We start from the raw sequence: 17,500 nt of genomic DNA on the forward strand, positions 1-17,500 counted from the left end.
CTGCTGCTGCTACTGCTGCTACTGTAGCTGCTGCTGCTACTGTAGTTGCTGTAGCTGCTGCTGCTACTGTAGCTGCTGTAGCTGCTGCTGCTGTAGCTGCTGCTACTGTAGCTGCTGCTACTGTAGCTGCTGCTGCTGTAGCTGCTGCTGCTGTAGCTGCTGTTGCTGCTGTAGCTGCTGTAGCTGCTGCTGCTGTAGCTGCTACTGGAGCTGCTGCTGCTGTAGCTGCTACTGCTGTAGCTGCTGCTGTAGCTGCTGTTGCTGCTGTAGCTGCTGCTGCTGTAGCTGCTACTGGAGCTGCTGCTGCTGTAGCTGCTACTGCTGTAGCTGCTGCTGTAGCTGCTGTAGCTGCTGCTGCTGTAGCTGCTACTGGAGCTGCTGCTGCTGTAGCTGCTACTGCTGTAGCTGCTGTTGCTGCTGTAGCTGCTGTTGCTGCTGTTGCTGCTGTAGCTGCTGCTGGGATGTGTGGGGGTCAGCTGGTACCAGAGATGGACCACCACATCCCTGACCCCCCCTGAACTGGCTCAGCCACCTTAGAGGGGGTGAGAACAACCCCTCCGTTACCAAGGTTACTGAAGGCCTCCAAGTAAAGCGACTGTGCCAGAGGGGGCGTCCAAGGGGCCGACTCTATGCCCCCCCATGTCCTCGGACCCCCCCATGTCCTCGGACCCCCCCATGTCCTCGGACCCCGGCGGGTCTTGGTTGTAGCGGTCCTGCTTCAGGTGCCAGGACCCGCAGTGGTTCCACATCCAACCCGACAGTCCGCAGCCCCGTTCTTGTCTCGTGCTCAGAACGTGCACGTGTCCTTTCATTGGGCTCCGGTGTCAGTGAGCCACGCGTCTCACCTGTCCTCTGCTGTCCTCACCTGTCCTCTGCTGTCCTCTGCTGTCCTCACCTGTCCTCTGCTGTCCTCACCTGTCCTCTGCTGTCCACAGGTGGGACACGAGCCGCTGCCCCCCACGCTTGGCCGCAACCTGTTCGGCAGACAAGTGTACCAGCTGCCGGGGCTCTTCGCTTACGGTGGGTCCGGAGAGACGGTTCACGGTTCTGTTCAGAGGAGCCGTGACTCTGTCCGTGTACGTGCACGCGTACGTGCACGCGTACGTGTACTTCCACAGGATAAAGTGTGATTTTCCTCTCGTGCAGCCCAGCACATCATCCGGATCGATGGGAAGGTGGGCCTCTTCAAGGGGCTGGGGCCCCGGCTGTGTGCCGGCACCATCGGCACCCTGGTGCACGGCAGAGTGGTGCAGGTAAGCTGTGCACGCCGCTGTGCACGCCGCTGTGCACGCCGCTGTGCACGCCGCTGCTCCTGCAGGGGACCCCTGAGGAGCTGCTGCATCAGGAAACGGGCCAGGCTAGGGTGTTAGCGTAGCTAGCATGCAGGCTGCCGCCCCAGCTCTGGGTCCTCCCGGAGGAGCGTCGGCAGCATCCAGATGTTGTGCTAACGATAGCAGGCGTTCCACCAGCATCACCATCATCACCACCTCCTTTCATCTTTCAGCTTTCATCTTTCATACATTTAAACTCAAACAGAGTGAAACATTTCTCAGCCTTTAGCTTCCTTACATCAAAGGCTTGAACATCTGTCGTGCTCCTCAGCGTTTAAGCTAATGTTGACTTGCTGTTTCTTCCAGACGTGCCAGGAACGCGGATCACCACAGGTCAGCAGTCCTCTGCTTAACTTTAGCTTCGTGTAGCAGCTAGTTCGCACACGCTGGGCTAGTCTAGCGTGCACGGATGAAAGCATCACCTTTGGAGCTTCTGTCTTCTGTCCAGATCCTGGGAGGTGAGCAGAAGGCTGCGGACGGCTCCCTGCAGAAGGTTGTTAACGAGGTGGGACATCAGTGTAGCATCGTAGCATCCATAGCTGGTGGAGAACTGGGAGAATCCCTCCAGTTAGCATGCGTGCTGCCTCCTCCAGCTAGCACGCGTGCTGCCTCCTCCCGCCGTTAGCACGCGTGCTGCCTCCTCCAGTTAGCACGCGTGCTGCCTCCTCCCGGCGTTAGCACGCGTGCTGCCTCCTCCATGCTCAGTAGGAACCTGTGTGGAGGGGGGGTGCTGGGCTGGGCCTCCCCAGCTGCTAATGCTAGTTTCTGTCATGTCAGTTCTGTCTGTTGACTCATTATAGGTGTCGTTCTTTGATGTGCTGCTAACCGTAAACTTCTGATCTCCTGTTCCTCCAGACCACCAGAGAGATGCTAGCTCGCTCCTGTGCCACCATCGTCACGCACCCCTTTCACGGTACCTCCCAGAACTCCTGACCCAGATGATCCGTCTTTACACGCTGCTGCTGCGTGAACGTGCAGCTCTAACCAGGAAATGCTTCCTCACTCTGTTTACAGTCATAACTTTACGCTGCATGATCCAATTTATTGGAAGAGAAACCAAATACAGGTAAACATTTCCTGCTAACTATCGCTGGGGGCGGGGCTACATGTCAGAACACGTTCCAGCCAATCACTGACGCCATGGGGGGGTTAATGCCCTTCACATATCTTTACCCCCCAACACTTGGAGTTAGCTCAGCCATTAGCGACGTTAGCGTAGCACAGATCCACTTTACGTACAGACCCATTGGGGGCGGGGCCAGACTGCTGTTCTGTTTCGAGTTACTTTGAAGTGGCGTCATGCACCTTTGATCTGTTGGGGGGCTCTCGGTCCTCCAGGTCCTGGTAGTCCTGCTAGTCGGACTGTTGGGGGGCTGTCGGGCCTCCAGGTCCTGGTAGTCCTGCTAGTCGGACTGTTGGGGGGCTCTCGGTCCTCCAGGTCCTGGTAGTCCTGCTAGTTGGACTGTTGGGGGGGCTCTCAGACCTCCAGGTCCTGGTAGTCCTGCTAGTCGGACTGTTGGGGGGCTCTCGGGCCTCCAGGTCCTGGTAGTCCTGCTAGTCGGACTGTTGGGGGGCTCTCGGGCCTCCAGGTCCTGGTAGTCCTGCTAGTCGGACTGTTGGGGGGCTCTCGGTCCTCCAGGTCCTGGTAGTCCTGCTAGTCGGACTGTTGGGGGGCTCTCGGTCCTCCAGGTCCTGGTAGTCCTGCTAGTTGGACTGTTGGGGGGCTCTCGGACCTCCAGGTCCTGGTAGTCCTGCTAGTTGGACTGTTGGGGGGCTCTCGGTCCTCCAGGTCCTGGTAGTCCTGCTAGTTGGACTGTTGGGGGGCTCTCGGACCTCCAGGTCCTGGTAGTCCTGCTAGTTGGACTGTTGTGATTCCATGAGGACGTTTCCAGGAGCCTTCATCAGTTCTAGCGGACTGTTGGGAGGTTCTTCTGCTCTTCAGGAGCCGTGAACACCTGTGGAGCTTCAGTCACCTGGTGGTTGGTGGCTCCGCCCCTCATGATGGGGGTCATGACCCCCCCACATGTGGCTGAGAGGTGAAACGTCTTCAAGAACGTGCAGCCGCGATGGTTTGATGTTGCTGTCGTCCTCGAGGTAGAAGCGTGGAGGGGCGGGGCGTCGCTAGGGGCGGGGCTTTACGAGGGGCGGGGCCTCCGGTGTTAGCATGGCTACTGCAGCTAGTTCCACCTCCACCTCAGCTCCTTCTCTTCTCCTGCCAGCGGCGTGTTGGACTCCATCGTCACGGTCTACAGAGAAGAAGGCGTCCTCGGCTTCTTCGCGTAAGTTGGTCCTCTTGACTCCACATTCTAGGCGTGTGCATGAGCGCCACCCGGAGGAGGCGTGTCCTCACCGGAGGACACACCTGGAGGCGTGTCCTCCGGTGAGGGATGTTCTCAGAACCGTCTCGTCCACGTTCCTGCAGCGGCCTGATCCCTCGCCTCCTCGGCGACGTCTTCTCTCTGTGGATCTGTAACCTGCTGGCCCACTTCCTCAACACGTACGCCATCGACGAGTCGGTAGGTCCCGCCCCCTCCCGCCGCCGCCGCCGCCAAGGTGCGTTTGTCCGCACGGACGCTGACACCAGCTGTTGCTCTTCTGTGCAGATGAGTCACACAGGTGAAATCAGGAACTGCTCCCAGGCTGTGACCGGGGTAAGTGTTCAGAGCCCGTCTGGACCGGGGCAGGCCGGTTCTGGACCGGGGCAGGCCGGTTCTGACCCGCTCGCGCTCTCTTCCAGTTCTTCGCCAGCATGCTGACGTATCCCTTCGTCCTGGTGTCCAACCTGATGGCCGTCAACAACTGTGGGTGAGTACGCAGCAGGTGTGTCCTCGCACCTGGTCCCGTCCCGTGGACTCATGCTGGTTCCTGGTCCCGTCCTGTGGACTCATGCTGGTTCCTGCCCCCCCAGGCTGGCGGGAGGCCTCCCCCCCTACGCTTCAGTATACCCCACCTGGGTGGACTGTTGGAGGCATCTAAGCAGAGAAGTAAAGCAGACACTTGTTCTCTCCTGACACCTTCAGCTGTGACCAGAACCAGGCTCCCGGGGACCCGGGTCCCAGGGTCCCTGGGAGCCTGGTTCTGGTGCTGAACCCAGTCTCTTCTTTGTTCCAGGGCAACATGAGCAGAGGCAATAGTTTATTCTTCCGGAAGCTTCCGGCAGGGAAGCTGTACGCAGTGGAGCAGAAGAGGTTTTTCTAAAGTGGCAGCAAAGGTTGGAGGAGCTGGACCGGACCGGGCCAGGCCAGACCGGGCCGGGCCGCCAGTCAAAACCTTGTTTTTATGCAACACTTTCCTACTTCTGTCTTGAATAACCTGCCGACATTTGGAATAAATGATTAACGTGCTGATGTTTGAGGGGGTCAGCGTTCCAGAGCGTCTGGAGCAGGAAGAGGACGGCCCGGTTCTGCTAGCGTTAGTCCACCTCCGTCTGCATGTGGTTCTGTCCCCCTCTGGACTCGCCGGACCGTCGCTCCTGTATATATTGTGCTGACTAAACTAGTGTTGTTGAAGACGTGCTTGTAAAAACTCTTCAGCGCCCAATAAAAGCTTCTTTGATCCGACCTCCCTGCTGCTCTGACCCCGACGACCTCTGACCTCTGACCCTGACCTTGTGCTCCGGACCATTTCACTCCCTCATCCTCCTTCTGTGTGTAATGTGTAATGAGAGGTTCGTGCACATGCTAACAGCAGCACGTGCACGTTATGAGCAAATACACAATGATAATAATGATCTTTATTCATCCCCATAAGCACAGTGAGCGCTAGCGCCTCGTTAGCGAAGCGAAGCAGGGCCAAAGAGTCCAGCTGAGCGCCCTGGTCCAGCTGAGGACCCTGGTCCACCAAAGCCACGACCCCAGACTACGACGCGTTGGGGGCAGGATTCCCAGCATCCTCTGCTGCTCTGCCGTGAGTGCTAGCGTGCTGCGTCATCTGAGCTCGGTTGCTGGCCAGGTGGCCACACTGCACGCACACGTAGCGGCCTTTGCTGTGCTCCCACAGGACCTTTCCACTCAGGCTGGAACCTACGGGGGACAGGACAGGACGTTAAAGACCTGGTCTGGACTCGGTCAGCTCCAGGTTGTTCCGCTGGGCTCCAGTGCAGCATGGCTGATCTAAACAGAGCTGGAATGTTATAAAACATCTATAACATCTCGGATCTCGGCTCTTATTTCCTTCCTGGGCCGGTCCGGCCCGGCATGAAGAGGTGCCACAGGTTCAGGGGTCCAGGCTCCAGCGAGCCGAGCAGGCGCCACCAGGGTTGGATTCTCACCTTGAGTCTTCTTCCAAACAGCCAAGGACCCGGAGGGGGACTTGGGAGCCAAGGCTGGACCTCTGCTGGGTCCCTGGGTCTGCAGGGGGCCATCAGGAGGGTCCGTTGCTGCTCCAGAGCCGGCAGGTGGGGGCACATCGGGAGGTGTCTTCTGGAGTTCCTGCTGTTCCGGCTGAAGGTCCAGGACGGTGGGAACATGTGGAGGAGCAGCAGCATAGTTGGGCTGAGAGACGGAGCTGGCGGAACCTGGCGCCTTGGTTTGGGACGTGGAATCCAGCGCTGGCGGGTTCTGGCTGGTGGCGCCGGCTGTCGGGTTCGGGCTGCTGCTGGCCAACGGCGGCGCGGCGTCGGCCACCTTTGCTTTGCCTCGTGGCACTTTGGAGCAGGTGTGCAGGTGCGTGAGGAGGCCCCGGTAAGACCTCAGCTTGGTGCGGCAGCTCTCGCAGCTAGAAGCAGAACATTTGCTGAGGTGGCGGCGCGTTTAGGGTCCAAACGTGAGGAGAACAGAACTCACAGGAAGTAAATGTTGGGCTTGTGATGCTGCCTCATGTGCTCCATCAGCTTCTTCATGTTGGGGAAGGAGCCGCTGCAGCCGGCTGTGGAGCACAGCAGCACTTTCCCTGGACACAACATGTAACAACACACGCTTGTTAGCATCAGCTCCACGCTAGCACAACCAGAAGCAGGCTAATCACAGGCTAGCGGGGCTAAAGGGCAGCTAATATGTGGGTCTGCAGTGTGAATATACATCCGGTCTTAGCGGGTCTGTTCTGATACTCCAGCCTGAACAGCTCGCAGGAGCCGCGGCGGAGACTCGGAGCTCTGACCGGGGACGGACTGAGCCGGGCTGTCGTGCTCCGCGATGTGGGCGTCCAGGGCGCTCCTGTCCGGGTAAACCCGCCTACAGCCGTGGAGCGGACACGCTGCCCTCATGGTGCCTGAAATCATCCACAAATCAAACCTTTCCTCCTCCTTTAAGGGTTAAAACACCGAAACACAACGTTGGCGAGTAGCAACACAGATGCTAGTTAGCATGCTAGCTAGCGGAATCGCTTAGCTAAGCGTTAGATACGTGACATATTTTAAACACTTTATAAAGGTTCGGTCAGCAAACCTTCGGATCCACGAAGCTCCGAGAACGTGTTCTCCACAGACATGGGGACGACGGACGTAGGACAAAAGCGGAAGCAGAAGCACCGACGGCTGTGCTGCGGTCACCGACGCGCATTTATTTAGACGCGTCACTCAGCCTGAAACCAGAGGAGCCTCCATGAAGATGAAGATGATCCTCAGCATCAGCTGTTGCTCCACAGCCCGACCATCCGGTGGAGGGGTTGGATTAAAACGCTCCTCCAGCTGGGGGGGGCGACAGTAGACCCAGGTCCCCCAGCTCCTCCAGCTGGGGGGGGCGACAGTAGACCCAGCTCCTCCAGCTGGGGGGGCGACAGTAGACCCAGGTCCCCCAGCTCCTCCAGCTGGGGGGGCGACAGTAGACCCAGCTCCTACAGGTCCTCCAGCTGGGGGGGGCGACAGTAGACCCAGGTCCCCCAGCTCCTCCAGCTGGGGGGGCGACAGTAGACCCAGGTCTTCCAGCTGGGGGTGACAGTAGACCCTGCTCCTCCAGGTCCTCCAGCTGGGGGGGCAACAGTAGACCCAGGTCCCCCAGCTCCTCCAGCTGGGGGGGCGACAGTAGACCCAGCTCCCCCAGGCTGGACGTCCCTGCATACAGTATGAAACCAGACGTTCCTGTCGCCTGTGCTGCATAGAAATGATCAGAGGACCATGGAAGCTGCTCACAAGAGGACCTACAAGACTTTATTCCACCTTTATGGGCAACAGTGTACAGAGTTCCATAGAGTATTGATGCTGAAAGAGTGTGTGTGTGTGTGTGTGTGTGTTCATGGTCCTTTAATGTGAACGTTTCATCGTGAGCTTCTCTGGTTACACAAACCTGCCACAGTAACCACAAAGCTGGAGACACACCCGAGGAGCACGTCATGACATTTGTAGGCACATAGAAAAGCACAAATGGAGTCCAGGTCCAGGACGGCGTCCGTCCGTCCCCTGGTGGGGTCACGGCTCCAAACATGATCAAAGGCCATTCCTAACGAGCGAAGCGTCACTTCCAAAGTTCAGCGAGTGTGTAGATGGTGTGAGGCTGTTCTGGGCCAGGAGGAGCCTGGTGTGGAAGAGTTTCTCCAGGCTGGTCCTGATCAGAACACCAGGCTCCCTTCCTGATGGCCACCAGCTCTCGGTGATGAGATGAAGGAACCGGCACCTCAGGAAGCGCTCTGCTGCCTCACAGCTCCGGGAAACAAAAGGAAAATAGCTGCTGGGAAAAAGCTAACAAGCACAACGGACATTCAGCTGTTTCCTGGAGAAGAACCGAGCTTCCTCCAGGGCCAGAGCTCTGACTGGGAGGTCCAGATCCCCCTGAGGGACCTCCTCCTGTGTTGGGAACAGCCGACCAGGTCTATAGTGGTGCTGGGAACATCACGATTCCATTCAGATGAGATCATATGAAGATACGCGATTCAAACGGAGCCAACAGGTTGTTGTCAGAACTTCCATGACCCCCCTGGAGCCCCGGGCCAGGCTGGAGGTGAGGAGGACCCATGGAAAGGGTTAGCAGGTTAGTTGTTGGGAGGAGGCTCGTTAAATAGGTGTTAATCATTTTAGCTTTAACTATTTTAACCGTTTACTTCCTTCACTTTCTGCGGCTGAAACGTGGAATAAATCTGACATTTTAGGGTAGCAACAAGCAAAAAGACGAGTGTGGCTGATCCGGAGCCCCGCTGAGCCCCGCTGATCCGCCGCCCCGCTGGAACAGCTCCTTCACCAGCTCTTCCTCTTGGTTGCTGCGGCAGACTTCAGCTTCTTGGCCTCCCTGAGAACCCGTTCAGCCTTCTGCAGCTTCTCCATGGCTTTGTCCAGCAGGCTCCCAGCTAAGTCTCCCCCAGCATCACCCGCCCCTCCCTGTGGAGCTTTGTTCAAAAGTTCTGTGGTCTTCTGGATTTCCAGAAATATTTCTGCCTGGAGTTTCCTGACATCGTGGCACGGGGGGCCGTCCTTGGCGGCCATGGCCCCCACCTGCTGCTCAAACCCAACTGCACAGTCAGACATTAGATCTCCAAAGGAAGCTGACTTTGTTGAGATCTTGCCTCGTGGATCTGCCTCTGGACTCTGGCAGGGATCTTCTGTGCTTGAGGCCCGTGTTCCAGCTAATGTCCCGGAGTAACAGAGGGAGGGAAGGTCCTCCTCGCTGGAGTCCATGGCATCCAGACCAGCATGGCTTCCTCTCATGGCTGCCGTGGACACTGCCAGGGTGTCTCCACTCCTGGAGCCGTCGCTGTCATCATCAGAGTGTTGCCCACTGTCCACAGACTTTTCTTCAGCTTTAGCTCGGTGCTCCTCATCCAAAGCACAGTTGGGTGCGCTGAGGTCATCGTCCAGCGACACCACCCAAGACACCAGGACTGAGGGGATTTGATTCTTGGGAGGCGGCTCTTCAGCGTCACCAAGACCGTCTGAGAGGTCTGAGGCTGCCTGGGTTGATGAAGCAGGGTCTGGCTTGTCCAAACCGTCTTGTGCACCAGGGTTCTCCAGCTTCTCCGGCTTCTTCTTGGGAGGCACCAGAGGGCCAGGCGGCTTTTTGTGCTGCTGTCCTGGTGACCTGCTCATGCTGTGACCTCCCTCCTCAGACAACTCTCTGGAGTCCTGTCCTGTGACAGGACTCTTGGAGCCTTCACCCATCCCATCAGGTACTTGGTCGGGCACCATGGAAGGTTTTGTGTCTTGGGTTGGAGGAATAGGAGGCTGGGAATTTTCACTAAGCCCATTGGCTCTGAGCTGGCTGGAATGGGGCGTTTGTGGGCTTGTCTTTTTCCTGGAATCCTCACAATCCTCAGTAATCAGTTCAACCTTGGTCTTCTCTGGAGCTCCTTCACCAGATGCCACACATGGTTTGGCCTCTTTTGGTGGAGGCAGAGGCACATTCAGGGCCTGTAAGGACACATTTGATGCCGGTCCGTTAGGGTGCCGAGTTACCAACATGGTAGTTTGTGTTTGGGTCGAGGGCAGTTGGAGTTGTCAGGTTTGAGAAGACAAAGACGACAGCTGCGCGGGTGTTCAACCGTGGGTCCAAACTACTGAGCAGACTGGTGTCATGTGACCCAAAGCAGAAGGTGTCCAATCTGCATTGAAGGTGCTTGGTAGTTTGGTCGTTTGTGCTCCTCAACAACTCCACACAACTCCATCTGCCCTCAACTCAAGCAGTTTATGATGTCAACGTCCCAATGATGAAAGGAAAAGGCGTGTCCACTCACACTTGGATAAATCGGAGTATTTAAGAAGATTTTACAAACCCTTTTTGTTGGGCAAGTTTCCTTTTCAGCTTCCACTTCAGGCGCGGGGGGTTTTGGTTCTTTAGTAGGCGGCATCGGCGGTTTGATGACCTTTTTCTGAGGACACACCACTGGCTCAGTGTGAAGGTCATCAGTGCTGGTCCTGGACTGGTTCTCTGGGGTCTCTCTGGACCTGGCCATGGAACATGGCACCTGGGGAGCTTCTCTGGACGCCTCGGTGCTACCGTTTTCAGATTGGGTGCCATTGGACATGAGGGAATGTTCTTGGTCAAGATCCAGGTACAGTAGAGCATCAGACGGCATACCAGCCACCTACCACCACACACACACACACACACACACACAATAACACAATTAGAAACCCAAGGAAGGACACCCAAAGATGCTCTTTGCCTCCGTCTGGCTGGTGACGCAAGATCTAGCTAATCAATCATTAGCACCTTAATGATCATCGAACGACTTTGGATGGAATCACGGTGCCTCCAGCTCCAGCGTGGGGAGCCTAGGGGTCAATTTAGGGGCCCTTTACTGACTATATACAGAACCAGATGTTGAACAGTCTGGAGACGTAGCACCTCAGTGGAACGGGTCAGAGCCAAAGAGCTGTTGGCCAATAGCGTAGAGTCAAAGCCGACCTGTTGGTCTTAGGAAGGAGGCCAGTCTAGAGTGATCTAGAGTCACTGGTGACCACACGTGCTCTACGTCCTTTTAGTAACTTTAATAACAAAAATTGGGATGATGCATTTTTCAGGAATTCTGCTTTGTGTTAAAACTAAGAATTCCAACATTAGGAGACAAAGATTCCGACGTGGAGCGTCGAGACATTCCCAGTCAATCAAATACCTCTTTCATGTGTATCCTGGTTGGGGGCCGCCGATGGCGGTTCCCTTTGGGTCTTGTTCGTGTAACGTGTTCTAAATTAGAGCTGTCATCAACCTTTACCTGAAAACAGAAGCAAACACAGGAAGCCGTCAGCACTCATAGAGGTGCCTACAGCTTGAATTCCTAACAAAGCTGCTCCAGAACGTAGAGACGCTCCAGCCTTTATCGTTCCTTCATGTGTCCATATGACTGAGGCTGCTGAACGTTGGGATTCACCACCTCATGGACTCTTACTGCCCTCAGACGGTCCAAAAACCCCATTTATTTGCACTGGTGGGTGAAAACAAGGCTGGGACCTCCTGCTGAGAGTCTGTGGGCCGACACCTCACTTTCAAACACATTCTTTGGACCCAAAAATATACTTTATGTGAGCCAAATATTTGGTTTTGCCAACATTAGATTTGACTGTACGTTTGAAAGGTGTTTCTATCACCCAACTAGTGACTAAATGTATTAAATAAAAGGGATGGAGAAAAACTACAGTTGAAAATAAGTGAGACAGAAATCAAATACACAGTGATGAGATGTTTTACAAGAAAAAAGCGTTTATCCTTCGAACCTGTGAGACCTAAATGTTGTCACTATACAGCTAATATATGCAAATATATACCTCATCAAAGACTTTGTTCTTTGCTCGGTTGATGCCATCACTCAGGGCTCTGATCCAGGCCTCCTTTTCCTCAGCAGTCTGAGCTTGGAGCCTGACGTTATGAGCCTGCCGGACAGAAACGGCACGTAAAGACGGAGGACCGGTACTGGGCACCGAGCACCGGTGCTGGACACCGAGCACCGGTACTGGACACCGAGCACCGTGGGCACCGAGCACCGGTACTGGACACCGAGCACCGTGGGCACCGAGCACCGGTACTGGACACCGAGCACCAGTACTGGACACCGAGCACCGTGGGCACTGAGCACCGGTACTGGACACCGAGCACCGTGGGACACCGAGCACCGTGGGCACCGAGCACCGGTGCTGGACACCGAGCACCGGTACTGGACACCGAGCACCGGTACTGGACACGGAGCACCGGTGCTGGACACCGAGCACCGTGGGCACCGAGCACCGGTACTGGACACCGAGCACCGTGGGCACCGAGCACCGGTACTGGGCACCGAGCACCGGTACTGGGCACCGAGCACCGTGGGCACCGAGCACCGGTACTGGGCACCGAGCACCGGTACTGGACACCGAGCACCGTGGGCACCGAGCACCGGTACTGGGCACTGAGCACCGGTACTGGACACCGAGCACCGGTACTGGGCACCGAGCATCGGTACTGGGCACCGAGCACCGTGGGCACTGAGCACCGGTACTGGACACCGAGCACTGGTACTGGGCACTGAGCATCGGTACTGGGCACCGAGCACCGTGGGCACTGAGCACCGGTACTGGGCACCGAGCACCGGTACTGGGCACTGAGCATCGGTACTGGGCACCGAGCACCGTGGGCACTGAGCACCGGTACTGGGCACCGAGCACCGGTACTGGGCACTGAGCATCGGTACTGGGCACCGAGCACCGTGGGCACTGAGCACCGGTACTGGGCACCGAGCACCGGTAATGGGCACTGAGCATCGGTACTGGGCACCGAGCACCGGTACTGGACACCGAGCACCGGTACTGGACACGGAGCACCGGTGCTAGGCACCGAGCACCAGTACTGGACACCGAGCACCGTGGGCACCGAGCACCGGTACTGGGCACCGAGCACCGGTACTGGGCACCGAGCACCGTGGGCACCGGGCACCGAGCACCGGTACTGGGCACCGAGCACCGAGCACCGGTACTGGGCACCGAGCATCGGTACTGGGCACCGAGCACCGGTACTGGACACCGAGCACCGGTACTGGGCACCGAGCACCGAGCACCGGTACTGGGCACTGAGCATCGGTACTGGGCACTGAGCACCGGTACTGGGCACTGAGCACCGGTACTGGGCACTGAGCACCGGTACTGGGCACCGAGCACCGGTACTGGCACCAGGCTTTAATGAACAGAGGTCAGTTCACAGCAACATGTGGGAGGAAGTCCCCCAAAAATGATCATCCACCCACACGTTCCCACAGGTTTTAACCCTTTCTTCAAAAAGAAAATGCAGGCAAAATAGACCCGGGACCAGGAAGAGAGGAACCAGGCGGGGAGCAGACTGAGGGGGGCTCCAACAGAAACAAAGGTTGACCAGCTCTGGGGCCGAACAGGCGGGGCCCGGGGGAACCAGGACATGAAGCTTAAACGGTCTGGCAGAGTTGGTGTGAACCTGAGCCTTAAATACCGGGGACGCAGGCCTGAGTTGGGCTCTGAACAGAAATAAAACACCTCCACCAATAATGCGTGTTAAAGGAAAGTGAGGATTCTGAAAGCCAGCAGGACTCCAGGGAGGCTGGAGAGATGTAGGTGACACCATTGAACCTTTCATCTTCATCACGGACACTCCCAACGCCAGGACCAGAAGGAGGTGGCTCCACTACAGGAACCAGAACGTGTGTCTATGGGTAGACGTGGGTCCTTCCTTCATGCTCCAGATGTTCTGGCAGCCTGGTGTGGGCGGTGCCGTCCACTGTGCTTGGTGTTCTGGTGCTCAGCCATAAAGGGACTGCACGCCGACAGACTGATCCCGGATCAGAAGAACTGGGTCTGGTTTGACTTCCAGCGTACAAGTTCGGTCTCTTAGCAAAGCAGCTTCACTAGCAGATACTGGGATTCCTGCTAGCTTATATAGCAAATGAAAACAACAACCCAGTAAAACAAAGGAAGACTAACTTGAATTGAATTGGCTGTAAGCTCATTTAAACTCAGGAGGATTTGATGCTAAGGAAGTCACGCAGAGGGTGTTTCCAGAGATGGGATCAGATCCTCCCATTGCTGCTCCAGGGGAAGCAGAACCGAGTAGGTTTGGTGGGTTGGTGAGCGGAAGTTAGAACCAGCATTGAGGAACAGCTGGAGGTGGAGGAGGAGCTTTGCTGCGTCATCATTATTAAACATTTGGGGTTAGCTAAAATAGCATGTGTCACAGAAACTGGACACAGGAAGATACGAATGCACCACAGCTCCCTTTCTATCTGCTGGTCTCCGTGTATTTATGGGATGGATCATTTAAATACATCACTGCTAGTATGCTACGGCATATTAGCCTTGTTTGATTGATGAGTGATGTAGTATCAAACACTTCTACGACTGTACCTACTGTCAGTGCTATTACATGCTCTACTAGTGGTAGTGTGGTTATAACCATTATTAGTAGTAGTAGTAGAAGTGTTGTTGTTATTATCATTATTAGTAGTAGTGTTGTTGTTATTATCATTATTAGTAGTAGTGTTGTTGTTATTATCATTATTAGTAGTAGTGTTGTTGTTATTATCATTATTATTAGTAGTGTTGGAGATGTTAGTCATAGCAGTAGTGTTGTTATTATCATTATTAGTAGTAGTGTTGTTGTTATTATCATTATTAGTAGTAGTGTTGGAGATGTTAGTAATAGCAGTAGTGTTAATGTTGTTATTACCATTATTAGTAGTAATGTTGGAGATGTTAGTCATAGCAGTAGTGTTGTAATTATCATTATTATTAGTAGTGTTGGAGTTGTTAGTAATAGCAGTAGTGTTGTTATTATCATTATTATTAGTAGTGTTGGAGATGTTAGTCATAGCAGTAGTGTTGTTATTATCATTATTATTAGTAGTGTTAGAGTTGTTAGTAATAGCAGTAGTGTTGTAATTATCATTATTATTAGTAGTGTTGGAGATGTTAGTCATAGCAGTAGTGTTGTTATTATCATTATTATTAGTAGTGTTAGAGTTGTTAGTAATAGCAGTAGTGTTGTAATTATCATTATTATTAGTAGTGTTGGAGTTGTTAGTAATAGCAGTAGTGTTGTAATTATCATTATTATTAGTAGTGTTGGAGATGTTAGTCATAGCAGTAGTGTTGTAATTATCATTATTATTAGTAGTGTTGGAGATGTTAGTCATAGCAGTAGTGTTGTTATTATCATTATTAGTAGTAGTGTTGGAGTTGTTAGTAACAGCAGTAGTGTTGTTATTATCATTATTAGTAGTAGTGTTGGAGTTGTTAGTAATAGCAGTAGTGTTGTTATTATCATTATTAGTAGTAGTGTTGGAGTTGTTAGTAATAGCAGTAGTGTGGTTATTATCATTATTAGTAGTAGTGTTGGAGTTGTTAGTAATAGCAGTAGTGTTGTTATTATCATTATTAGTAGTAGTGTTAGAGTTGTTAGTAATAGCAGTAGTGTTGTTGTTATCATTATTAGTAGTAGTGTTGGAGTTGTTAGTAATAGCAGTAGTGTTGTTATTATCATTATTAGTAGTAGTGTTGGAGTTGTTAGTAATAGCAGTAGTGTTGTTATTATCATTATTAGTCGTAGTGTTGGAGTTGTTAGTAATAGCAGTAGTGTTGTTATTATCATTATTAGTCGTAGTGTTGGAGTTGTTAGTAATAGCAGTAGTGTTGTTATTATCATTATTAGTAGTAGTGTTGGAGTTGTTAGTAATAGCAGTAGTGTTGTTATTATCATTATTAGTAGTAGTGTTGGAGTTGTTAGTAATAGCAGTAGTGTTGTTATTATCATTATTAGTAGTAGTGTTAGAGTTGTTAGTAATAGCAGTAGTGTTGTTATTATCATTATTAGTAGTAGTGTTGGAGTTATTAGTAATAGCAGTAGTGTTGTTGTTGTTATTATCGTTATTAGTAGTAGTGTTGTTGTTATTAGTAATAGCAGTAGTGTTGTTGTTGTTGTTATCATTATTAGTAGTAGTGTTGGAGTTATTAGTAATAGCAGTAGTGTTAATGTTGTTATTTTCATTATTATTAGTAGTGTTGTTAGCATTATTAAGAGGGTTATTACTAATATTATTGTTACTGTTGTTGTTACTGGTAGTAATACTAGTTAGGGCGGTAGGTCAGTGTGGACTAACCTTATTTCCAGCCTTCGGTGATGGAATCAGGATCAGTCTGTGCTTCTTCCTCAACGAGCTCTTGATTTCATGACACTGATCATAGTTTTCAAGGTTAAGCCTCTCCAAGCAGTTTTTCAGGTCCTGGAACCAAAGTTGACGTCATTTCAACCCATAAATCCATAAGTTAAATCCAAGTTGTAGCGAATATATGGGGAAACATTGGCTACGTTTGGTGAAGGCACACAGGTAACTCACGGTAACTCACGGTAACTCACGGTAACTGACGGTAACTGACGGTAACTGACGGTAACTGACGGTAACTCGAGCCCTGATTGAACACACCAAAACACCTCAGTGCCTGGACTGGCCTTGGCCTTCATCCCCCTGACATACTGTGGTTGGCCAGTGTTACAAGTGTCACAAATAAAATGCTAACGTGATAATTCTCATTAAAAATGCTTAATGGAGCCGCTCATGCAGTTAATGATGGGCTAGCTGGTGGGTTGGTTCTCCTACAATCTGACCCCATGGACCCAAAGACTATTACAGACACGTTAACAGTTCGAATGTCTTAAAATAAAAAACACATCAACTTTTGTGAGTGTCAGAATAAATACGTCACGTCTGTACCTCGTTTTCAAAAATGACAACTTCTGTTCTCTCCAAGTGGATGTAACGGTCCTTGTAGCTCGGCAACAGTCGTCCGGTGTCCTTCTTCACCCACCCAGCCTTGTCCAAGAAACGTGGCTTCTTACAGTCAGCTGCATCTTCTTTGGTGCCCTGAAACGATTAAAACAAAGGAAGGATGGATGGGATGGATGGATGGATGATGGGTGGATGGATGGATGGATGGATGGATGGATGATGGGTGGATGGATGGGTGGATGGATGATGGATGGATGGATGGATGGATGGATGGATGATGGGTGGATGGATGGATGGATGATGGGTGGATGGATGGGTGGATGGATGGATGATGGGTGGATGATGGGTGGATGGATGGATGGGTGGGTGGATGATGGGTGGATGGATGGGTGGATGGATGGGTGGATGGATGGGTGGGTGGATGATGGGTGGATGGATGGATGGATGATGGGTGGATGGATGGATGGATGGGTGGGTGGATGGTGGATGGATGGATGGATGGATGGATGGATGGATGGATGGATGGATGGATGGATGATGGGTGGATGAATGGGTGGGTGGATGATGGGTGGATGAGTGGATGGATGGATGGATGGATGGATGGATGGATGAGTGGATAGATGATGGATGGATGGATGGATGGGATGGATGGATGGATGGATGGATGATGGGTGGATGATGGATGGATGGATGGATGATGGGTGGATGGATGGATGAGTGGATAGATGATGGATGGATGGATGGATAATGGGTGGATGGATGGGTGGATGATGGGTGGATGGATGGGTGGATGATGGGTGGATGGATGGATGATGGGTGGATGGATGGTGGATGGATGGATGGATGATGGGTGGATGGATGGGTGGGTGGATGAGTGGGTGGATGGATGGATGGATGATGGGTGGATGGATGGGTGGGTGGATGGGTGGATGGATGGATGGATGGATGAGTGGATAGATGATGGATGGATGGATGATGGGTGGATGATGGGTGGGTGGATGGATGGATGGATGGATGATGGGTGGATGGATGGATGAGTGGATAGATGATGGATGGATGGATGGATAATGGGTGGATGGATGATGATGGAT

General features: G+C 53.0%; 3 protein-coding genes across 3 annotated transcripts in view; 1 reads left to right on the plus strand and 2 right to left on the minus strand.

Annotated features, from left to right (window-relative positions):
• The window catches only part of LOC115252113 (mitochondrial carrier homolog 2-like), a 6,013-nt gene extending 1,122 nt beyond the window's left edge, over window positions 1-4,891 (plus strand). The window contains exons 2-13 of the mRNA XM_029846500.1: window positions 936-1,020; window positions 1,147-1,253; window positions 1,638-1,664; window positions 1,780-1,836; window positions 2,187-2,244; window positions 2,346-2,397; window positions 3,551-3,610; window positions 3,754-3,847; window positions 3,935-3,982; window positions 4,069-4,136; window positions 4,240-4,315; window positions 4,443-4,891. Coding sequence (XP_029702360.1) covers window positions 936-1,020; window positions 1,147-1,253; window positions 1,638-1,664; window positions 1,780-1,836; window positions 2,187-2,244; window positions 2,346-2,397; window positions 3,551-3,610; window positions 3,754-3,847; window positions 3,935-3,982; window positions 4,069-4,136; window positions 4,240-4,315; window positions 4,443-4,529 — 819 coding nt within the window. The 3' untranslated portion in view covers window positions 4,530-4,891. The remainder of the gene's footprint in view (window positions 1-935; window positions 1,021-1,146; window positions 1,254-1,637; window positions 1,665-1,779; window positions 1,837-2,186; window positions 2,245-2,345; window positions 2,398-3,550; window positions 3,611-3,753; window positions 3,848-3,934; window positions 3,983-4,068; window positions 4,137-4,239; window positions 4,316-4,442) is intronic.
• A 153-nt stretch (window positions 4,892-5,044) lies between these two features.
• Window positions 5,045-6,918, minus strand: LOC115252114 (zinc finger protein 414-like). Its single transcript, XM_029846501.1, has 5 exons — window positions 6,716-6,918; window positions 6,429-6,539; window positions 6,116-6,221; window positions 5,602-6,047; window positions 5,045-5,353 (listed from the first exon to the last, which is right to left on the minus strand). Exons 1-5 carry the CDS (start codon window positions 6,756-6,758, stop codon window positions 5,190-5,192), a joined length of 870 nt encoding a protein of 289 aa, XP_029702361.1. The 5' UTR covers window positions 6,759-6,918; the 3' UTR covers window positions 5,045-5,189.
• A 471-nt stretch (window positions 6,919-7,389) lies between these two features.
• The window catches only part of LOC101070562 (pleckstrin homology domain-containing family O member 2-like), an 11,707-nt gene continuing 1,596 nt past the window's right edge, over window positions 7,390-17,500 (minus strand). Inside the window, exons 2-7 of the mRNA XM_029846488.1 lie at window positions 16,395-16,544; window positions 15,783-15,905; window positions 11,458-11,562; window positions 10,809-10,907; window positions 9,966-10,277; window positions 7,390-9,603 (exon numbers count right to left, since the gene is read on the minus strand). Of these exons, the coding sequence (XP_029702348.1) occupies window positions 8,437-9,603; window positions 9,966-10,277; window positions 10,809-10,907; window positions 11,458-11,562; window positions 15,783-15,905; window positions 16,395-16,544 (1,956 nt within the window). The 3' untranslated portion in view covers window positions 7,390-8,436. The remainder of the gene's footprint in view (window positions 9,604-9,965; window positions 10,278-10,808; window positions 10,908-11,457; window positions 11,563-15,782; window positions 15,906-16,394; window positions 16,545-17,500) is intronic.

Source organism: Takifugu rubripes, chromosome 13 (assembly GCF_901000725.2).
Source record: "Takifugu rubripes chromosome 13, fTakRub1.2, whole genome shotgun sequence".
Lineage (NCBI taxonomy): Eukaryota > Metazoa > Chordata > Actinopteri > Tetraodontiformes > Tetraodontidae > Takifugu > Takifugu rubripes.